Below are 24,944 nucleotides of genomic sequence, written 5' to 3'. Positions count from 1 at the left end.
TAGTTTTGGGGAGAAAAAAAATAAAACTAGTTTCACTCCAACATCGAAACTGCAGTGTTATGGTAGATTATTACTTTATTGCAAATATTACAACATAATTCATTGTTATAGGTACATGTTTGTATGTGGTTTTAGAAGGTTACATATGTACTTTGGTACATATAGCTAATACCAACGTCAAAGAGTACAAAGAGAAGGGACTTACACTATTTCAGTTTTGTCATATAGTTACCAATGATGGTGAGATAGGGAAAATTTATTTTCCTAAGCCTTCCGGGTAGTCAGGACTATTTTGTAGTTATGACAAAATGAACGTTTGTGCATAATATAAGGGTCTGGAAATTTATTAAAATGAGGTTTTTAATCCAGATACTAACAAAGAGGTGTCCACACTGTTTTTTTTTTTTTTGTATTTGTTACCGAATGTTACATACATTTTTTTTGTATGTATATAGATATATCTTTTGTTAAAATGTTTCACAAATGGTATTTTTCATATTACGTATTTGAATATCAGATCTGAATAAGAAACAAATATTGAAGCATAGAAAATATTGACATTTTACCTTATACTAAAATGAATGTTGTATTAGTATGGTACAAATGAAAGTAAAACTGCATTTTGTTATCCACAATAGGAAGTGGCCCGTGAGTTTTTCTTCTTTCCTTTTCTATTTCGTCTGTATCGGACGAGATATATCATGAGCAACTTGGTGGATGGTTCTAGAAAAGTAGAGGACCTTACCGGTATACTTGGTCCATACTCCAAGTTTTTGGTTGGCAGAGTTGGTCATTTGGCTTTGGTTCAATTTACATGTTTTTGTTTTTACTGTTGCATGTGTCTATTTTCTTTGTTTGGGTTTTATCTTTGGATAGTAATCGTTCGATTTCCGCACTAATGACGGTTCCTTATAACTTTTTGTTCGTGTACTGTTATTTCTAGAACTGTTTAACTAATATAAACTTGCACTTGATTATACCCTTAATCGTGTTGATTTATTAGACAGGATATGGTTATAAATTTATTTCTCTTAATCCTTTTTCTTTTTTTTTTATATAGTTTGTAATATTTTATCTCTTTATTTTATAATTTAAAGTCACTAAACCACAAAATAAAGAACATCAATGGTTCACCTCAATTTACCGTAGTATAACACTTGATACGTCTTACACAACGAACTTTCATTCCTTGTTTTAAACAAGGGGCTTGCTTCAATAACATAGCTTCTTTGAAAACATGTGTTAGGACTTATCGCGCTGTATGTGGCTTGAATCTCCGATACTTATTCGGGTTTTTTGTGTGTACTAGATGTTTTCGAAAAAAAAAAAACAGATATTGGACGCCAACTACTGTAGTTTGACCGTGAAAGAGCACGACCAGTATCATATACAGCTTAAGAGCTATTCTATGTAACCATCAAAATTAACCAGAAATGGTACATTGCAAGTTTGGAATAAAGTATTGCGCAATGATAGTGTATCATATGAATGTTTAAAAAATGGTATGCTTTGCTATAAAAAAAATCGTGTCACCATAGCAACAACATTAATTCTGTATGGTCTTCACAGATTTGTTATATCTGTATTGTTCAATAAAAAAAAACCATCCACATCCGTTTATCTGCCATTATTTTGGTATTCAATTATGATCTTGATATAATTAACTAAATAATGAAAGGAATACAATTGTTTTATTAATTTACATTTCTTCATTAAGACTGTCCTTGTATCACTTTCAATGACATTTAGAGTCGAAATCACACTAAATTGAAACATGTTTTATTTCAAAATGCGACGAAGGAAGTTCCTCCTGATATCTTGTTTTTACAATATTTAATATGTGTAAAAAGTAATCTTAAAAAATCAGAATGGATATTTCTTCAATAAAAAAAGATATTGCAAAAAATCAGATGGCTTATCTCTGGGAAATGCCACAAAGCACCACTTAAACCCTAAACTGACCCCTTTTGCACATTTCTGAATACATTTAATAAAGAATTTATTTTTCTAACATTTTTGAGTACAGCATATTTAAATCTCATCCTATGTTTATTGCCTTGTCATAGGTTTCCAATTAGAGTTATCTTTCCTTTCATCTAGTTTACTCTCTAACAGGGAGGCTATAAAAAGTCGTTTGCTTTTTGAAGAAGATGTTTGTTTACAAAATAGAATGACTTGTAATTTTAACTATCTTGCTGAATCTGTAGTGTGTTCAGGGGATTTTATTAAAAGGCATTCTAGGGAAGGCATTAAAATAGTATTTACTGAATGTAGAATTTTGCCTGAAAATTTGTTTGAAAGTCCTTTGAAAATTTGTACATCACATTTTGCAAGTATCTTGCACAGAAATAATAAGCAAAGCAGAAGGTTATATTGCGAAATACCCCAGCATCTAAGCACACATCCTGAAGCTAATGTTGCGTCTGCGTGTAGCTTTTTTTTACCACCGAAACGATCGAAACGGAAAAGGGACGGAGTTTTTGTCGTTTGAAAATGTTGTGATAACTACGGCATTGTTCTTCCTGTTAGAACTCGCAAGTAGTTTTAGCTATGCTATTTCATTATTATATTAAAGGTCTCTTGAACATAAGCATTAAACACATGGATCTGGGAATAATAAGACCGATAGAGAGTCCTAGTATACATGTACTAATTTAGTAAGTATGGATCAGATGGAACTTTCTGTAATTATCACCAAAAAATCATAATAATAAAACAATAATAGGAATATAATTATGGAAACTGAGCTTATTACATGTACAATGATTTTGATACTGTTTACAAGTAACATTATGTAAAAAACGTTCGTTGGTACATATGTACAAGAGTAATCAAGGGAACCAAGATTATAGCGGTAATCAAAAGAATGTAATCCAGGGACAAAGACCCAACATAGAAAACAGACATACACAACAAAGAACATAACGTAACTAAAATCATACATACAAAGTAACAAAAGTAAATGAGCAACTCGGACTCGACTAAAAACTGGGAGCATGTACCAGGTGCACCGGTAAGGTAAGCGTCCTCTGCTTTTCTAGAAACTCCCGCCGAGTTGCTCATAAAAGTCAAGTCCGGGGTATACAATATACAATATCTATACTTTTGACGTTCAAACCTTCTTCTGATCACAATGAGAAAGTTAAACATGGAAATTTGATAACAATGGCATCGTTTTATCTCATTTTTTGTTTTCTTGTAAACAGTGATAAAAGTACCATGTCTATCCAAAACTTGCATCTATATAGAATATTATTTACTGTTAGCTGAACTGTATGTTTACTAAACTTCATTCAATGCAAGTTGATGAACAATTATGGTTCTTTGCTAATGGTTTCCATAGTGATCAAGCTCTAATTTATTCTTGTTATGGAGTGTAACACAAATTATCAAAAGGCCATATAAAGCAAATTATGTTTTGCTTTTAGACCTTTTTTCCTAGAAAACTAGACTTTGTGTAAACTGTAACTGATATCACATACACTTTCACAGTAATTTTATTGAATATGTGACCTTTATCATAGCCAAATAATTCCCAACAATATATTTTTTAAACATATATTAAACTTGACAGTTTACAGGTAGTTTATTACTTAGTTCTGATAAGAGAGTAAGACAGACATTAATTAATTTAATTCCATTTATTAAAAAAAGCAATCCTCAAATAAAAAAAAAAGAATAAATAAAATAAAATAAAAACAACAAAAGACAAATCAACGATTCATTATACAATATACAAGTGCAATATAACCAAACAAAAGTATAATGTTTTCTTTTTAACCTTCCCATTGTTATTTTTTGAATTTTTTCATCATTTCATAACAATCATTTCTCTATTTATACTTGACTCTTATATGCTATATGTAAGTCATAAAACTTAAAGCCAAACCAAAAATGTAACCAAATACGATGGTGAACTGGTTAAATGCATTTTTTTTTCTAAAAGGGCGAAATAGCCCAATTTTCAGAACCCTTTACTATTAAACGAAAAAAATACCCGAGCCAATTTTGCAATATTTTTACCTATAGGACCAACTTTATATTTGACATAAATTTCCAGATATTTCTCAGTTGCATTTTTTGTTGGTGAAACTTTTAAATGTTGCAATTTCAGCAAAAAATCGTAAAATGCCCACTTAAGAAATTCCAGTTTTTGGACTTTTTTTGCTTATTTCAGTATTTGTGATAATTATGAACACAGTGAATGATCCTACATTTTATATTTAAACATATATGGTTTCATTGAAATTATCATTTTAATGATTCATTTAGCTATTTGAACAGAAAAAAGTAATGAAATATTGCTAAAATTGTGTCTTTTTCTGCAAATTTTGCCAATATAAATAGAAAAAAAAAACATAATATTGTTGCTATCGTAACATAAAGTATATTTTTTTTAAATCATTATACTGCTTAATAGGAAAATGTAAAAATTCTGAGAGATGTCATTTCTCATTAATTTGTGGATTCTTTGGTGGTTACATAGAATCGCTCTTAAAATTTTCTGCCATTTCAGCTGAATGGATTTTTAACTAACACACGGAAAATGCCTGTCAACATGTTTACGATTAGCAACAGAAATTGTCAAATGCAGTATTAATAGAATATCAATAGAACCACAATTTGATCGGTAACAAAAATATATTCTAAGGATAATTACTAGACAGTGACAAAAAATCAAATAAAAATAGTAAAAAATAAACAAAAAAAGCATGTACAAAGAAACAAAAATAAATGAGCAACCCGGACTGCAGTAACAACTAAGATAATGGATCATTTGCACACGTAAGGTGCTTTTCTATAAACATCAGCCAAATTTCTCATAAATGTCATGTTCGGTCTTCTCGCTCATTAATGCAACGATCTAATAAATCATATTTGGGAAAATGCAAAGACAACAATACGTTCACTATATTTAACTATGTTCATGCATACATTACATCACTAATGAGCAATGAAATATAGTCAAAACTACTGATAACCTGTTTATCTTCTATCGGCTAAAAAATCATGGTCAGGCATTGAAATATCATTTCGAAAATCAAATGGTTGTTTGTTGCAACAGTACAATAACAATACACTAGTCTCGACAGGATAAGAGTGGAATACATACATGTTTTAATGTTAGAATAAACATTGTAAATTGCGTGTGTACAGCATTGGCGATTTTGCTACATTAAAAAAAATTAACACACTTTTTTGCCTTTACTTATTACTAAAGCAATATATCGTCACAAAATATTGATCTGTCAATATAAAGACTATTTATAATTAGATATACCAAAATACAGATGCGTAGCCAAGAATCGAAACCAGGAAACAGAGACAACCTTCGTTTACAATATAGAAAATAAAATAAAATACAATTGATAACTAAACTGAAGATAAAGAAGGAAAGACATACCACAAAAAATGAATAAATGAAAAAAATAAGAAAAAAATACGAAAATAAAGCACTAGCAATATAGAACTCAAATATAAAAACGGGAGTGATATCATGTGCCCAACCAGCTGCACCCGTCACAGTGCAAGTACATGTATACAGTGTACGTTACATCCTCGTTATATCTTGTAAAAGACTAGCTGCACTAGGGTTGCTCCCCGACATACTCTTTCAAGGCAGAGTGGCAAACATACATCATAAAAAACAACGGAACAACTTCATATATAATTCACACTTAGAATCTGTATCATTTAATTCGACGAAGTGTATCAGGTAAATAATATAGAATTGAAGGAGGGAAGTTTTCTTTTACACAATTAATTTTAGTCCCCATCTTCACACAGTAGTGGCAACATTGCTTGTATTGTGAACACAAGAGCGGTCAAAAAAGTTTTCATTTCATAATTCGACCTTTCAGATATCTGTCTTGGTCGATGTTGATGAGGAAACTGACCCTGCGTTTCATAAGTCAACACTACTGACCTCCGCTTCTTTCTAAAAATCCTCACACAAAAAAAAGGAAAATTGCTAAAATGAATGAGCCGCAATTACACACTTCTGTTAACACAACCAATTAACAAGATGCAATGTGCCTTGCATTAATTTAACTTTTGACACATATAGACACGTGCTTATATTCATTAAGTGAATATTATATTAATTTCTGTAGCAAAACCTGACACTTATATCACATCTTATTTTACCTTCTTTTTTTACCTCCAAAAAATGTAATTCCACTTAATATCAACAAAAACAGTGCACCAAATTGTACAAAGTGATTCACAAAATGATCGACAACATCATTCAATTCAATGATATTGCTTATCATGACTTTAAAACACATTTTACAATGTTGTTTTTCCAAAAAGAATGATATACCTAGATACAAATATATAGTAGAGATTCCTCAAACTTTGTAAAACGTAATTCCAAATCATCTTCCAAATATACAGAAGACTATGTTTACATAAAACTATTGACCAAACTTTGCGACAAACGTAGTGATTTTTTATTCATTTCTGTAGCAAAACCTGACACTTATATCACATCTTATTTTACCTTCTTTTACCTCCAAAAAATGTAATTCCACTTAATATCAACAAAAAACAGTGCACCAAATTGTACAAAGTGATTCATAAAATGATCGACAACATCATTCAATTCAAAGATATTGCTTATCATGACTTTAAAACACATTATACAATGTTGTTTTTCCAAAAAGGATGATATACCTAGATACAAATATATAGTAGAGATTCCTCAAACTTTGTAAAACGTAATTCCACATCATCTTCCAAATATACAGAAGACTATGTTTACATAAAACTATTGACCAAACTTTGCGACAAACGTAGTGATTTTTCATTCATTGCTGACCTATTCCTTCACTCTTTTGAGACTGACTTTATAGCTGATCTGATCAGAAAGAAAGAATATTGTTTGGCTAGATCCTTCAATCTCAGTTTCCGCTCTATAGATGACGTATTATCTTCAAACAATCCTAATTTCGGGGATTTGATACATCGCATATACCCAAAATAACTTGAGATAAAGGATACTACGGACACTGTGAAGTTAGCCTCATATCTTGACCTACACTTAGAAATCGATGTTTATATCGCATTAAAATTCTAATAAGTAGGCTTCTGTAACACGTTTATGTTGCTTCAAGATTAAAGTCATCACTACTGAATTTTTTATTGTCATCATCATACGGTGTATCCATCTGCGACATGAAAACTGATTTGTTCAACGTGTCAGAGTTTTCCTTTCCTCTTTCGCCTACCCCGGACTTGACATTTTATTTGCAACTCGACGGGTGTTTCTAGAAAAGCAAAGATCGCTTACCCTAGTTTTACATTTGCTTCTGTTACTTTGTATGTATGGTTTTAGTTGCTTTGTGTTATTTGTTGTGTATGTCTGTTTTCCATGTCTGGTATCTGTCCCTGGATCACATTTATTTATTACCGCTATAAACTTGGTTCACTTTACTACTCCTTAAAAATATTCCAAGACGTTTTGCAATTGTCACAAATCTTGTCGATGTCAATTTGTCTTAGAAATGTTTCTCCCTTACTTTAATTCATTCTATACATTTTTATTCGATTTTGCCCTGTGCTAAAGTCAAAGAGATCTTTGCACGAAAGGAAGGAGTCCATCAAGACATCATGCGTCTTAGGAGATGTAAGGTGGTGATGGTCGCGATTCCTATTCTGTCTTAGGTTGTTATTGATAAAAGTCGATCCATTAAATCTGTTTTTGAAATTATTTAAAATAATTCTGATACTTCTTATTTTGTAATTGCATTTGCAATATATTGCAGTATATACTATGCATTCAATCATACTTTAAATCTTGAAATAATATGATAAAATAGCATAAAATACCGAGGAGATAATTTATGGAAAATTGAGAATTATAAGTACATGGCCTAAACGTAGAAACATGCAACAGAAGCTACCTGCATGCACTGTGTATCAAACAGAATGGAATATGCAAGTGCAAAAAAAAAAAAAAAAAAAAAAAAACGCCAATTACAACGATTTATTACAATTCACACCTGAGAGATATATTTTTTTCAAACAATGTTTCATCATAATAAAAATATGAAAATAATGGGAAAAAGTTGTAAGAAAAGAGTATTCAAGAGAACCAATAGCGGTAATCAACAGAATGTAATCTGTTGACAAAGACCCGACATGATAAACAGATATACATAACAAAGAACATACAGTAACTAAAGTCATACATACAAAGTAACAAAAGCAAAATAAGCTAAAACTAAAACTGGGAGCATGGACCAGGTGCACCGGTAGGGTAAGCGTCCTCTGCTTTTCTAGAAACACCCTCCGAGTTGCTCATAAAAAGTCAAGTCCGCGGTAGACAAACCAGGAAAGGAAAACTATGACCTGTTGAATAAATCAGTTTTCATGGTGCAGATGGATACACTATAACAATCCACGAGTTCATGATGACGACCATAGAACTTCTGTAGTGATAACTTAAATTTGTAGCAACATAACCCTGTTCCAGAACCTTATTTGTTAGAGTTCTAGTGCGATACAAAAAGTCTTTGTAGTTTCGGCAAGCTCTGGCATAACGTATGAGTTGTGATATGAACTGAAGGGATGTTGCCACGGATGAAAGGAAATTTGACAATTCTGAATGAAAAGTCATCACGTTTGTTGTAAATTTTGGTTAATAGTTTTTCTTTACCATCGATTTCTAAGTGTAGGTCAAGATATGAGGCTGACTTGACAGTGTCTGCAGTATCATTTATCTCAAGTTCTTTTGGGTAGATGCGATGTATCAAATCACCGAAATTAGAATTGTTTGAAGATAAAAAGTCACCAATATAATGCAAACTGAGATTAAAGGACAACAGAACAAATGAAATCCCCGAAAAATCTTCTGATGACAAAAAAAGGTGTACAACTTTGCAAACCACCAATTAATCCATGGTGTTATTGGAAAGCGAATGCCATGTTAATCTTTTTATTCCCTAAAATAAGATAATACCTCATCTATATAGCGGAAACTGAGATTGAAGGATCTAGCCAAACCATATTCTTTCTTTCTGATCAGGTTAGCTATAGAATCAGCCTCATAAGAGTGAAGGAATAGGTCAGCAAGTAAAGGAGCACAATTTGTTCCCATTGGAATGCCGACCGTTTGTTGAAAAACACGTCCACCACACTGGACACATATGTCGTCGATTAAAAATTCCAGCATTTTGTAAACATCTTCCTCTGTATATTTGGAAGATGATTTTGAATTATTTCTTACAAAGTATGAGGAATCTCTACCAAGAACTATATATTTGTATAATATATAATGTTTGTAAGTCGGGATTTAAAACTGAGAATGGGGAATAGAAGTATACAGTGTTGAAAAATCATAGGTTGTAATTGTACATTTGACACTTTTATCTACACTGAAGTAGTAACATACCTTTCATTACATGTATTGTGAGCACAAGAGAGATTAGAAAATGTAATCATTTCATAATTTGAGCTTTCAGAGATCTGTCTTGATCGATGTGGTTGAGGAAAGTCTTCTTCCCGAATTCGTCGAGTGCAAGTAGCCGAGTTCCGTTTCTTTCTATAAATAACAGGGGTATTGTTTTAAACAATGAGCCATATATGCACACTGTGCATAACGCAACAAATAAGGCAATAATTTTTGCATGAATTTAACTATTTCCAACTGCGTATTTACCAAAAAAAATGCCTTCTCAGTTTCTTCTGAGACAACCCGCTGTTTTAAATTTTAAGAACAAATCATTTATTGGACAACGCATATAAACATTTAAAAAGTTTATTCCCAACATTGCCTGTTTTGTTATTTGAATACAGATATTCATAATGTGACTTTCTGAAACAATGTATGACATTCCTACCACATCATAATATACAAAATACATAAAATGTGAATTTCGTAACAAATAAAGATATTCATGCTACATGTTTATATACTAAATACCTTATTTTAAGTCCACAAACTATAATTCCACTCAGTATCAACAAAACCAGTAGCACCAAATTATATAAAATGATCACATCGACGACATCTATCAATTTAAAAACATTGCTTATCATAACGGTAAAATATGCAATGAAGTTTTGCAATTGTCTCAAATCGTGTCAGTGTCAATTTGTTTCTTTTAGAAAGGTCTCTTTCTCAATTTAAGAAATGCTACTTGATTTCAGCGACCTTTTCAAATTGTTGGAACTCGAATTTGAAATACTGATATAGCACTATGGTTTATCAGTTAGACATTTTGAATCATTTTCTTTTTTAAGAGAACACTTATTTGGTTAACTTGGGTGTAAAACACGGAGTTCTTTTATCCAAAACCCCCCTCGCTTCACTCTCTGTAGATCGCTCCAGATCATGCTTTGTTCCAGGACAGAGATTTTTATTTTGTTGAAATCACCGAGGCAGTGGTTTGGTAATCTGAAGAGTTGACTCACTAGAGTTAAAGGGGTTTTTTTGTTAGGTCGCTCCTGTGTCCGTCCAAGCGCTTGTGAAAAGGTTGTTTAGATTCACCAACATATTGAAGACAGATGGGACAGTGAAGTTAAAATTAGCACTCTTGCAGTGCACGTTACACAATATTTTGTAGCATATCCCCGGGACTGTGCTGGTGAATGATGACGAGTGGTGCATTTGGTTGCAACATTTGCACATTTTGTCACCACAGGAGCGACTCTCGCCTGGAGTCAAGTTGGGCTTAGATATTTCAGCCCTCACAAGCAGACTACGCAAACTGTCTGTCTGTCTGAAAGCAATCATAGGTGGTTCCGGAAAGACTTTGGATAATGTTGAGTTTCTTTCGACAGAGGCCCAAATGCTCGCGAATGGTATTGTGGTTCTTTTAAGGCAGGGTTGGTATGTTATAACGAAATAGATTCTTTTACATTTTTTCTTTGCCCTGTACTGTAACAGACTACTTCTTGGGATATTGTGAATTTGTTTGAACCCTTTTTGATGGTCTTGTATCTATATCCTCTTCTTCTTAAATTGTTCTTCAGTTGACCTAGATGTTTTTTTTAAAAATTCGTCATTTGAACAAATACGCCTTAGCCTAAGAGCTTGACTAAATGGTATACTCATAGACAGGTGTGATAAATGACAGTTTAGGCATACGATATTGATGTGTGTCAGTTGGTTTGGAGTATAGGTCCAGGGAGAGCTCACCCCGATAAGATTCTAGGGGTATCGAGGAATGAGATATTAGTGTCAGATGTTTCGTAAGTGAACTTAATTGAAAGATGTTGATTGTTGGCATGTGTGATGAAATTGATTAGTTCTTCTGCGTCATGTGTCCACTTTATATCCACGTCGTCAATAAACCTGTACCAGGACAGAGTTTTTCCATAGAGGAATTAAGTAGTTCTTTTTCAAATTTTCCCATGCAAATGTTGGCATAAGACGGAGTCATTTAATTACACATAGCTATGCCATTTATTTGTAAATAATGGTTTCTATTAAAAGTAAAATTGTTCTTTTTTTAAAACCATTGTGAGTAAAGTGACTTGGCAGTCAGTAGGTGAAACTTTGACCTCCCGAGAAGCCCATACTTCTCGACAAGCCTCGATACCATCAGAGTGAGGAATTTTCGTATAGAGAGATGTGACGTCCACAGTGACAAGAGTGGTGTTTGGTGGAAGGGTATTCAGAGCCTGCATCTTCTGTAAGTAATCAGTCGTATCTTTTATAAATGATGGAAGTTTTTCAACATGTGAGCGTAGATGACACGAATTCCGAAATTTTCTCTGATGGATGGCCGTTAGCAGAGACTATAGGTCTACCTGGGTTGGTGACTTTGAAAATTTTGGGGAGAATCGACTATGTGTAGGATTTTCAGGTTTGAGATATTCAAGAGTTTTAATGTCAATGTGGTTATTTTGGTATATTTTGTTTAACTCATTAATTATTTCGTTCGCAAAGGGTTGAGTGGGGTCTGTTGTTAATTTGATAAAAAAAACGGTCGTCCCTAAGTTGACGCTCAGCCTCATTAATGTAAACGGATTTGTTCATGATGACTACACCGCTGCCTTTGTCTGCAGGTTTTATTATGATATTGACATTGGTCCTTAGAACTTGAAGCGCTCACTTTTCTTTTTAAACCGATAGTTGTTTTCATCTTCTGATTCACTCTCACTTTGCCCTGACTCTCTTTTGATCCTCAAACTTCTGGCAAAGTTGTCAAAGTCCTCGGTCAGGATGGTTTCATTTACAGGACCTGGAACTGGGTAGAAATGGAGACCCTTAGCTAATATTTTTTTCATCTTCAGTTAGGTGGGTAATGAAAGATTAATAACAGTGTTGGATGGTCGACTGTCAGGTTTGTTTATTCTTCTGAAATGTCTCTTGCGTCTTTTGCTTTGTTTTTCACATGGTGTGACTGTTATTGGTGATTTGCTATCACGTTGGAATTTACCTTTCTGTTTGTCATCAAAGGGCTCGTTTTGAGTTTTTGTGATGTCATCAGGACGCGTAATAATAAATTCATGATCAGAGACTGTGAATTATTTTTTCGATGAGTTTATCAATCGATTGAATTCTGTAGTAAATTTCTTAATATGTTCTTTGCAGTGTTTCTTCAGAAGAATCAGTAGGTGATTTGAACATTTGATCACTGTCTGATCCCAACTACGAGATAGGGTGCCAGAAGCCTTACATGGTGTTTACAGCAAGAGCTTGAGGTGAAGACCCTTAAGAATGACATCTTGTTGGATATATTGAGTAAAATTTGGTAAATGGTGACTACTTCTCAGTTGTTTCTGTTTAATTATTCTAAATTTTTAAAATATTCGTCACAGTTTATAATGGATAGACATGGAAAATTTAAAATCTACTGCAATTGCGTAAAAACACAGTTCAGGCAGTTCTAAAAATTATATAAAGTCTAAAGGAATCTGCAAACCAGCAAACTTAATGGGTATCGGATCGTCGAGTCAGCACAAACAAAAAAATATATACGTGACGACGTAGATGTATATACACAACATCTCAGAATGTGACAACTCTTTTCGCTACACTGCAACATCGGATCAAATTAACACAGGGATGACTTTCATAGTGATATCATATAAATATTTACATTTTAATCTCGAAAATGCGGCCGGGTAGAAGGTCGCTTCAAAATATCCGCTAATTCCGGTAATTATCAAGGCTTCCGTCAATTAACAAACTGCATATATTCACACACAAATTAATGGTATATAAACCAAAAATTGACAAGGGAAAATGGAACAGGAATGAGTTCTTGCAACGGACTTTGTCGAATACTCCGTCTAACATTTTCAGTTCTTAATAATATCTACTTATCTAAATTGATGTTTAATTTTACTTTGATGTTCTCTGGTCACCGTTGTTTTTGTCTGTGATTTCTTTTCTTTGTCGTTCCTCGTTTGATTTGTTAATTTGGTATTAGTTGTTTTCTTTTCCATTTGCGTTTCATCTGTAAAAAAAAAAAAAAAGCAGTTTAAATAAAGGTAACAGCAAAATTACCGAACACTAATCCGATTTATAATCCTGTGCAACACAAATCTGACAAAATAAATATGACACCAACGGAGCAGCTGATAAAATAATCTCATCTTTGATTAAAAATTTAGTTTAGAGAAACTATTATGAAATGATTAAAAATATTTTCAAAATGCTTGATTGATTTTATATACAAAATATGTTAAGTATTTTATAATGAATCATGTGCATTTTTATCTACATAAATCTTCACTTATTTTTCATATCTGAACTACAAACGATGAAGGCATACCTTTTCCTAGGTTACAACTGGTCAGGAACTAGTATTTCAGCTAACTGCTAGTAGTCGTTTGTGCATTTGTAAAACGCATAACATTTTTTTTATTTATTTTATTTTTTATATTTTTTATAAGAAATGCAAATCTTTTTGAACTAATTTTCAGATATGTTTAGTTGTTTAATATTTTTTTTCACAGTGGTCGGATTAAAAGGGGGTATGTGATCACTCCATAATCCATTTTTTCTTGCGCCTGTCTCACGTCAGACATTTCTTATATCTGTATGTATTGTAAGACGTTGCTTTAGGGCCAGCTGCTGCCTGCCCTGTTATGTGGTGCGATATGTTTTTGTCGTCGTTTGTTGAAAACCAAAGCGTGACCTTGCGCTGACATTTTTTATGGCGGTAAGGTTGTTCTTTGACATTTTTACCATTTCCGTTTCAATTCTCGTTATGCCTTGACTGGAATTATTTATGGAAAGAATGAGGTGATGTCCTTAACTTTGTTATTCAATAATATTCGACTCGGGGTTATCTTAATGAAACTACAGTAAGATTTTAAGCGCTTTATTGCAATTACAAATGACTTGTTAGAATCGATTTAAAAATGATATGCGGTTAATATTTTCTCGATTGATTTTTAAACGAAACTTACCTACTTCCTGTTTTCTTGAAATCCGGAAATAAGCTTTACTGGATACAAATACCCATTCAACAAAACCAATTTCGTCTGAAACTGTAAATTAAATGCAAATTGATCAGTATATCTGTTTCCTTGTTTTGTTTGTGAACAAATAATCTGTATAAAAATTTTGATATATCAACATACTATCCATCTGAAAATGTATAACACACAAAATGGTTGCCTAAAACAAGTCAACGAAACGCAAATACTCATACTCAATTGTGGGACAATATTCAGCACTATTTACCCTGGAATTGAACATTTTAACGCTTTTTCCTTATTGAAAAGAAACATTGCCGTATATCAGGAACTAGATTCCCCGGGTGTGAAAATAGCGAGTTTTATGTGTTTTCTGATGTAGGTTTTCAGATATAGATACGAGTTATATATTTTTAGGATCTTTTTTAACAAAAATACCGGCATCTTTTGGGACACGTTAAAAGCATTAAAGATCATCAATCGGCAACATCATATGAATTCATTACATTATTCAATGAAAGATGTCATGCTTTATTCGTGACATTAAAATATGGCCAGTTTCGACAAATATATCTTCCAAACGATTTACGTAATACCGCAAATTCGACCTGTGCTCTTCACTATTGCCCACGTGCACTATGCATTGCAAGGCGAGACAATTACATCAAAATTAATAAGATCAATTTGAGGTATGTTATTTGATTTAAATCGAAAATAACATTGACTTTGTAAGGATGATATCAAGTGGTCTAAATTACAAAATATTACAAAGTCGGCTATGGCTATTATTCGTGTTAACAAGTTGCACTGCTATGTTTATATACTGTTTAACATAACTAGACATGTAGCTTTGCTGTGCTGTACATATCATATTAATTGCTTGCTTTCTCAACAGTCGGTTTGAAAATACAAGCAAACGATTTAATCAAATTCCAGTAAATGTAGAGCTGTTATTTAAAAGGGAAGGCATGATGACATTCTTCTTGTAGCATTCTTTAGGGAATATTTTTATGTTATGGTCTCCATATACATACATATATGACCGTATTTAAATCCATTTCCCTAAAACATTGAACACGCAATGACACTTAAATACAATACTTTTTATTAAGTATACATGAATATATTATTAATTAATTATTTGCTAAATTAATAATTATAGGCACAATGCTGTAGACATTTAGAGCTAACGGTTCCGTTACAGTACCTTTAGTAGTTATTATTCTTTTATCCAAATAGGAAGAATCTCTTATCTTTGCTTGACATTTTTTTACATTGACCATTTCAAAATAGGTTGCATTCTTTTGGATTGCACAATGTAACGTGGGTATAGATGGGAAAACGGACGCGTCATTACTATATTCTTGTAAATCTACAAAATATACAAAAATGAATGCTCAATATTTATATATATCAATTCTCATATCGATTACGTTACAGAAATATTAAAATGTATATCTGAATTCGCAAATTTTGTAAAGATTGAATCATTGTTAGTTTGTATATCCCCGCTTGAAACCTGGACGTATATAGTGATCACACTCCGTTTGTCAGGCCGTCAGCCCGCATCACGTTCTAAATCACACCCTTCTCAGACCGTTTAATTTGACTTAATGAAACGTTCACACATTCTTAAACACACGATGCAATTGACCTAACTACCTGTCCTTGTTGTGCCGAGTGGCACATGAGGCTGATACCAGATCTCTCCATTTGTTTTTGTACATAGCTATCTTGTCCACTGCTTTCCAGGTTTTTTTCCATCTTCTTTACGTCTCACTCTATAGTCCTGCTTCAAGTCTCATGATTGTCCTCTGCTTCTTTTTTTCCGTCTGCTGGTGTCCATTTCAGGGCTGTTTTTGTGAAGGACTCATTTTTCTTCCTGATGACGTAGCTCAACCATAATTTTTGTATTAGCTTTATCTCTGTAGCAAGGTATTGTTGTCATGTTCTATTATATAGGTCTTTGTTTGATATTTTCCTGGACCAATATACCTTCGATATCGTTCTACGACATTTTGTATGGAAGCCAGACAGCCTTTGGTTATCCTTTTGTGTTATTCCCAAACATTTTGCACCATATAACAAGACTGACAGGGCATTTCTTTGGAATAGTCTGATCTTTGTCGCCTTATTGATGTTACTAGATCACTATATTTTGTTTAGTTGATAAACATGTTTTTTAGCCTTTTGCAATTTGTTACTGATATCTTTTTCTGTTGCATTTCCTCTGCGGAGAGTGCATCCAAGGTATGTAAATTCTAAATTCTCATGCTATAGATGTTTTTTTTGTTTTTTTGTTTTTGTTTTGATTTGTTTATGATAAGGCCGATCTGTTTCGCATTTCTATTCATGTCATCTGTTTTCTTTTGTAAATGGTTTGCAGTAGACGATAGTAATGCAATATCGTCAGGTAAATCTTACACTTCCAGCATCGATGTCCAAGTCCATCTTATTCCGCCGTGTTTGTTACCAATAGCTCTACTCATAACCCAGTCAATTGCATCTAAGAATAGCATAGATGACAAAAACCATATCAAGTACATCTGCATTGGTTGAATGACGCTGTATCGAAATGCACTCCAGTTATTTTCAAACATCTTCAAGCGTCTTGAACCTATTCCTCAATGTCAAGGAGAACATTTTCTTAGACGGATTTTTTCATAATAGTAGTAGGTGATTGTCATTTCGCACGTCTGTACCTCCTTGAACGATGACAATTTCTAACACGTGCCTCAGTTTCCAGTTAACATGATGCTGTGGTCTGTCTGACTGTTGTCTCTACCATGTGGTGCCACCTATCACACAGTTGTTAATTTCACAGCTTTCAACTTTAGCATTCAGGTCTCCGATTATCATGAATAGATCATGTTTTGGTATTTTATCTATTGACTTCTGCAGTTGCACTTTCTTTCTGTTTTTTTCTCTGCATTATTTGTTGCTGCATATCACACTATTATTAATGTGTTGGAATATATTCCATTAATTTTAATTTTTGCCATTAGTTAGTATTTCATTGATTGGTTCCTATTCTCTCATGATTTTCTTTGCTGTTGGTGCCATTATGACGGCGACTCCTTTGTTGTTGTTTTCCGCTATTTATGAATATATGATTTCATTGTGAGAGCTATTTGTAATTATTCAATTTCCGGTCCTCCTGCTTTCACTGACACCATGAACTCTTTCTTTACATACAGCTTTGCCTACATCATGCATTGTTTTCACGTTTCATGCCCCAATGTAACAAGACTGCATCGGATACAATTATGATTGTCTATTCGTGCCATATGCAGCCATCTTTTAGTCTGATTTTAGGTGGGAGATCATCATTATCGTCATGCTTACGAGTTTGGTTCTGGTTTTCTGTTTCCGTAACAATAATTAATAGTTTTTGTACATAGTAGAGCAGTTAACACCAAGAAAAACCTTCGTACTGTAGGACCAGGTTTTCTTTCAGGGTTGTTCTTCCCTTAGACGACTGTAGCCCCCACTCCTTTCTAGCTCCATCTACCGGGATGTCCTGTCTGAATTTACTTCTATAGCCTTTGACTTTCCAAAGTCATCAAGAAGTCAGTGTGGCTATTTATCCATAGCTGGGGCATGATTAATGTCTGCTAGGAAATATCCACATGTCAGTGGACATCCACAGTGCATCTCTGGGGTCCGTACTAATCAGAGATATTTATAGTTTAACATAGGATACTAGACGGTAGTTTACCGTGTGGTGTCGATTGCAGACACTGTAAAAGTTTAAGGCCGGAAGATGCCATTGAACACTTCCTGGTTTGTAATTTGTTTTGATCTTTTTTTTTTATTTTTGTGGTTGTCTATATGGTTTAGAGAAGTAGGTTAACACCAAGTAAGTTTTGAATTTACCTTTTATTTTAGTTTTCTCGTGGACGATTGATTAACACAGTATATGTATCTTTCATTTGTTCATTTTATTTTCAAGGTTTGGTTTCATTTTTAAAATTGTATACTATAACACACTTACTGTGTTCAAAGGTATAAATCGGCAGACTAGTTCCACTCTCACAAAAACGATCATAAAAATTAGTGCATTTACTGCTATCTATACAATTCAAGTCTTGAGAATCCAATGAGCTATTAACATATTTTGATAGATCCTCAAGACACTGACATATAGTTTTCTAAAAAACAACAAAAATTAAAGTTATCATCATTTTCCAATGGAAGTAATATTACAGGTATCTATTTAAATCAGGGAAAAACATCATGGCTACTTTAAAGCTTTTCTGACGGACTCACTTTGAATATCAAAGTTAAATGTATTCCAAAAGAAACGCAATGGGTTCAAAGAAAAATTACTCCAAACTAAATATTAATGGCTTTGTATATCATATTGTAAGCTGACCTAATCAAGATGTCTGGCTAAGTCATAAACTCCAAATTACAAATGTTTTTTGACACGCATGTAAAACGGACTGAACGAAGTTGCCACAACTTAAAGAGGTATATATAGTACAAATTAATACTATGTAATAATTCAAACTACCACATACAACGCCCACCTTATTGCAAGTACATAATTTTTTCAAGAAATATTTTTTTAAATATGGACTTTTAAGGAAGTCAGTGCATGATATATGGACCTGTTTAGATTATATTGGTCGAGGACAGAGTCAATATATTTAAAAATAGAAACAAATTTTCATGTACGTGGAATATCCTTAGCAACACTTGATCATAATAACTTATGAACACAGAAGGCTGTTAGACCATATGTAATATCTGACTATATATAACCCATTTAAAATAATCCTTTCGACCATACATCGTGTACTAAGTTACAGCCCTAGATTAATCCTATGAGGAGAAATGACCCGGCCAGCAAAAACTGTATTTTTATATAGCCTAGCTGGCCGAGTGGTCTAGGGCGTTGGACTTTGTGCAGGCGGTGTGTGCTATAGATGTCACTGCGGTACGAGTTCTAGTCCTGCGGAGGGAACGACCAACAGTTCTAATATCGTTAGGAATTTTTCAGATCTTTACATATGTTTGCATTATACATACATGTATATATATATATATATATATATATATATATATATATGCATATGCATACTTACAATGAAGGTAAAACGAGATACTTGAGAACTCCTGTCACATTCTAAAGAACAATTGTAAAAATCCATGCCCATTGTAAAATTGTATGTACTGTTTTTGAATATCTTCATGAACTTTTGTTGTACTTTAGAATTCGTGTCTGTATTTAAGTCATCTTCTGATGATGGATATACACAACCTTGAAAAATGATGACATTCTTTTGTCATTTTGTTAAAAATGTAAATTTAGTGAGCTTAATTACATGCTTTACTTTAGTATTCATGATCATTTAATGAAAATGATATAATACGTTTAATCATTATTTCTGTTAACATAAAGAAAAACGTTGTTTATGGTTTTTGGGGTTGATTTTGTTTGCTGTTGTTTCTGCTTGTTTTGCATTCCACCAAATGTTGGTATGAACATTTTTTCAAATTTGTAAACCCAGAGCAATTCCGCACAATTAATTTACCTTCAAGCGTAACCCACTTTGTAGATGCTATCGAAGTATCCCGTTTTCCAATCAACATTCTTGTATGATTCGGAGTTTTTATAACGTCTGTTTGTTTTCCTTCCAAAGAAACAAAATAAAAACGTTTAAAAAACAATTAGCCAAGAAAATCCCTAGTGCAAAATGTTTATACATGTATAAATAATAGAGTAACCTTAATGTATCACTATTACATTAAGCTCAAGTAATTTTCTTTTTCAAATATAAGAAATAAACAACTTTATTATTATTTTTTGTTCTTTTTTGTGTGTATTTTGAATATTTATATTTTGTTTTACAGTTTTTTCTTCCGTTCTTTGCACACCCATTGTTGTTGTTTATATCTTAGCTTTTTTTGTTTTATGTTATGGCTGTTGCGGTTTTTTTTTATTTTGTATTTTCTTAAATCATTTTTTTTCATATCTTGTATTTTGTTTTTTTCCCTATATATTAAGAGTAATCAAGGGAATCAAGGTTATATAGCGGTAATCAAAAGAATGTAATCCATGGACAAAGACCAGACAAGGACATCAGCCATTCACAACAAAGGACACAAAGTAATTAAAACATGTAAATCATACATACAAAGTAACAACCACAATGAGCAACTTGGACTCCACCAAAAACTAGGAGCATGGACCATATGAAAGGAAAGTTGACAATTTTGAATGAAAATTCATCACATTTATCGTTACGTTTGGTCATTAGTTTTCTTTTACCATCGATTTCCTAAGTGTAGGTCAAGATATGACGCTGACTTCACAAAGTCTGTTGTATCCTTTATTTCAAGTTCTTTGGGGTAGATGCGATGTATCAAGTCCCCGAAATTAAGATTGTTTAAAGATCCGTCTTCTATATAGCGGAAACTGAGATTAGATCTAGCCAAATTGTATTCTTTCTTTCGGATCAGATCAGCTATAAAGTCAGCCTCATAAGAGTGAAGGAATATGTCAGCAAGTATAGGAGCACAATTTCTTCCCATTGGAATGCCGACCGTTTGTTGAAAAACACGCCCACCACTCTGGATTGTTGTCGATTAAAAATTCCAGCTTTTTGTAAACATCTTCCTCAGTTTATTTTGAATATGATTTGGAATTATTTCTCATAAAGTATGAGGAATTTCTACCAAGAACTATATATTTGTATCTAGGTGTACTAATTTTGTCGGAAAAACAACGATGCATATTTTTTTAAGTCGGGATTTTAACTGAGTACGGGGAAGAGAAGTATACAGTGTTGAACAACCATAGGCTTTAATGCTATTGTATTCAGATAAAAGTCTTGAACTTATTGACTCCAAAAGATCTTTTGAATTTTCAGGATTCACATTGAATTATTACTACTACGGGAGTAGCAAGTATGTGGTAGGACTGCAGACTCTCTTTGATAGTTGTGAGTATAGAAGTTAAAAGTTTTGAAAGAGGTTTGGTGGTACATTTTGCAGAACGAAAAATGAAACGTTGTTTGTGTGGATTATTGTGGAGTTTAGGAAACCAGTACATAGAAAGTAAATCACAATCATCGTCCTTGGTAGAGAGACCGAAAGAGGGTAGCACAGATTTATGGTTTACCACAATATCTTCTAAAATATAAAGAGCATCTTAGTTTCCCATCTAGTTTTCAAATTATATTTACAAAACAAATTTACCATACTAAGTTGGGCGCTCACACAGAAAACCCTATAACACATTCATGTCGTGTCTTGTAACAATCCATTATGTACATTCATATAAGAAAAGTTTCAAATTTGGAAATGAAAAAATGTTGGAAAATATTCCATTTTGGGACCCATTCAAATATCCGTCTACCAATATTTCTTAACATTTTCACACAGATCCTTCTCTTCGTGCTAATCAATGATCATCCATGTTGATTTGAACTAAACCCAATTGTTTTATGAGTTATTTGAACAATTCTGCAATTTGACTCCTATTGTTTAACCTTAGTAACATCGGCCTTGTATTTTGTTAGGTAAAAAATCCCTACACAGAGATTTATAAAGATATACGGAACCTTTAAGCGCAGTTTGGTTACAATTTGTCCAAGTTCTTTCAGATGAAAAAGTGTTTGAAAGGTTAATGGACGCGGGACACAAAAGGTTGGCAATAGATTATACGGCCCATCTAGCTAGGTAAGCTAAAAAGTGTCATGTAATTATACCAACTAATGGAAAAGGGACAGACAACCTGAAATCTATAAACTGCTCGCATGACATAATATTTCTCTACATTGTTATAAGCAGATATATTAAAATTTCTGCTGAAATTTCATTGGCCAATATATGTAACACGCTACATTGTGATACGGCTAAACTTACCTGAGACAATGACAATCTCATGAGAAAAAGAAAGACTGATCACAAATGCAACTATTACAATATACACAGACATGATACTCCTCAAAGTGTTAAACTTTTACTAGCACAAGGAAATAATAAGCATGGGTAAAAATTTTGAACTTTATCACATTTCAAGTATTTTTTGTCATGTGACAAAAATGATTTATTAGATTCATTGTTATGCTTTTGTTTTAATATAACGGATTTGATGTGTCAGTGAAATGGAAGTGAAAATATAATGGTTTTGAAACAAAGTGTTTTAATTGAAATAATAACAAATTTACCGAACTGGTAAACTCAAGTCAAATGAAAAAAATGGATGCTTAACAAATAACAATGCCAAGGTATAAACAGGAAAATTGGAAACAACCACAGTTTAAAAACAGACGATGCCATACATGTAATTTGTAATAAAAAAAAAAAACAGACAAAATGCGAAAAATCAGAAACATGCATGTCACCACACCACCGATCTGACAATATTATTTCGCTCAAGGATGTTTTCTCTTTTTGGCAAATAATCATTATGTGATCTCTACTCATAAATGTTTCAATATATTGTTGGAGGTTTTTGATTGTGGAAACCCATGAATTTGTGCTATAGTCTTTTGTTCTCTAAACAAAGGACAATGATGATGATTTACCCTCTATGAACTGGATTCTGAAACACCACAAGAATCCACACAAACAACGTTACATAGCTGGATCTGCAAAATATACCACCAAACCTCTTTCAAAAATTTTCACTTCTATACTCACAGCTATCAAAGAGGATGTGCAGTCCTACCACAACACTTGTTACTCCCGTGGTGGTATTAATTCAATGTGGATCCTGAAATATTCGAAAAATCAGTTCAAGACTATAAAGGCATTAAAACCTATGATTTTTCAAAACTGTATACTTCTCAGTTAAAATATATTAAAATCCCGACTTAAAAACATAATACATCGTTGTTTTTCCAAAATAAAAAGATGACACACATAGATACAAATATATAGTGCTTGGTAGTGATTCTTCATACCTTACAAACATAATTCATCTTCCGAATATACATAAGAAAATGTTTACAAATTTCTGGGATTTTAAATCGACAATATATTTGTCCAGTGTGGTGGAAGCGTTATCAACAAACTGTCCCTTAATCTCAGTTTACACTATATAGATGACGTATTATCTTTAAACAATCCTAATTTGGGGACTTGATACATCGCATCTATCCCACAGAACTTGAGATAAAGGATACCACAGACACTGTGAAGTCAGCCTAATATCTTGACCTATTTAGAAATCGATAGTCAAGGAAAACTATTAACTTTACGACAAAAGTGATGACTTTTCATTCAGAATTGTCAACTTTACTTTCGTTTGTTGCAACATCCTTTCAGCACCTGCGTATGGAGTGTTCATATCACAACTCATACGTTATGCCAGAACTTTTCGAAACTACGCAGACTTTTTGTATCGAGCTGAAAATTTGACATATAGGCTTCTGGAACAGGGTTATGTTGATACAAGATTGAAGTCATCACTACAGAAGTTTTATGGTCGTCATCATGAACTCGTGGATCGTTACGGTGTATCCATCTGTGCCATAAAAAATGATTTATTCAACATGTCATAGTTTTCCTTTTCTCTTTCGTCTACCCATGACTTGACTTTGCATGAGCAAGTCGGCGGGTGTATCTAGAAAAGCAGAGTTGCTTACCCTACCGGAGCACCTGGTCCATGTTCCCAGTTTTAGTGAATTTCGAGTTGTTCATTTGCTTTTGTTACTATGTATGTATGATTTTAGTTACTTTATGTTCTTTGTTGTGTATGTCTGTTTTTCATGTCTGGTCTTTGTCCCTGGATTACATTCTTATGATTACTGCTTGGTTTCCTTGATTGCTCTTTTTTAACAATCGCGATTTTCACTTGTTTTCATATTATGGCATGAACGTCTGTTTAGTAATCGTGTTTGTATTCGAATTTCTGACATTACTGTTTTTAATGATGAATTTTGATTTTGAAAAGAAGAGGTATCAACAACTTAGTAAATACAGAAGAGTACCAGTTTTATATATTGTAAATCTCGATATGTTGTACACATGTTTCAAGGAGTAATTTCTCATCAGCAGCATTGTCAAAAAAACAAAAAACAAAAAAAAACAAAAAAAAAACAATTTCATAACTAAATAGGACGCTTATGTGTAAATAATTGAGTTTGCAGAGCTGCAATATTAGAAAACATATTATAAGATATTTAATCATTTACATTGAACTTGACATAAGAGATGTATGCATGGATGTGGTTTAAAAACGCTGAAAATGCGAGGCTGTGTATAGCAAAAGTATTTTTTAAGTACCAGTCCACGTAAAATTCAGACTTTACCAATTGAAAAGTGATTCATGGTCTTTGTCCCAGGATTACATTCTTTGTTGTGTATGTCTGTTTTCCATGCCTGATCTTTGTCCTTGGATTACATTCATTGTTCTGTATGTCTGTTTTCCATGTCTGATCTTTGTCCCAGGATTACATTCTTTGTTGTGTGTGTCTGTTTTCCATGTCTGATCTTTGTCCCTGGATTACATTCTTTTGATTACTGTTTGGTTCCCTTGATTACTCTTTCATAACAATCGCCGTTTTTTTAACTTTTCTATATTTATAATACAGCTTTATGGCATTAAC

The 24,944-nt window shown here is 33.0% G+C and overlaps 1 protein-coding gene and 1 long non-coding RNA gene across 2 annotated transcripts; one reads left to right on the top strand and one right to left on the bottom strand.

Moving 5' to 3' along the window:
- Positions 1-7,367: 7,367 nt before the first annotated feature.
- LOC148620062 (uncharacterized) lies at positions 7,368-22,335 on the bottom strand. The gene is made up of 9 exons (XM_088580645.1): positions 22,255-22,335; positions 19,920-20,018; positions 19,470-19,645; positions 18,374-18,530; positions 15,587-15,751; positions 14,371-14,451; positions 13,302-13,412; positions 9,926-10,013; positions 7,368-9,544 (listed from the first exon to the last, which is right to left on the bottom strand). Exons 1-9 carry the CDS (start codon positions 22,325-22,327, stop codon positions 9,373-9,375), a joined length of 1,122 nt encoding a protein of 373 aa, XP_088436771.1. The 5' UTR covers positions 22,328-22,335; the 3' UTR covers positions 7,368-9,372.
- LOC148620061 (uncharacterized) lies at positions 21,261-23,198 on the top strand. The gene is made up of 3 exons (XR_015921705.1): positions 21,261-21,486; positions 21,909-22,068; positions 23,037-23,198. It is a non-coding gene; the product is annotated as an uncharacterized LOC148620061 (long non-coding RNA).
- Positions 23,199-24,944: the final 1,746 nt, after the last annotated feature.

Source organism: Perna viridis, chromosome 4 (assembly GCF_037379345.1).
Source record: "Perna viridis isolate PV_CMFRI_1.1 ecotype Kerala chromosome 4, ASM3737934v1, whole genome shotgun sequence".
In the NCBI taxonomy this organism is placed as follows: domain Eukaryota; kingdom Metazoa; phylum Mollusca; class Bivalvia; order Mytilida; family Mytilidae; genus Perna; species Perna viridis.
The sequence above is the reverse complement of the archived record's forward strand: the minus strand, read 5'-3'. Positions and strand labels throughout refer to the sequence as shown.

Excerpts from the sequence above, each read along its gene's own strand:
- LOC148620062 (XM_088580645.1), bottom strand. The coding sequence starts at position 22,327 with ATGTCTGTGTATATTGTAATAGTTGCATTTGTGATCAGTCTTTCTTTT. Across the intron at positions 15,752-18,373 it reads GATTTATACCTTTGAACACA|ATTTACAAGAATATAGTAAT; the intron begins GTAAGTGTGTTA and ends TATATTTTGTAG. Across the intron at positions 14,452-15,586 it reads AAGAATAATAACTACTAAAG|TTTCAGACGAAATTGGTTTT; the intron begins GTACTGTAACGG and ends TTTAATTTACAG.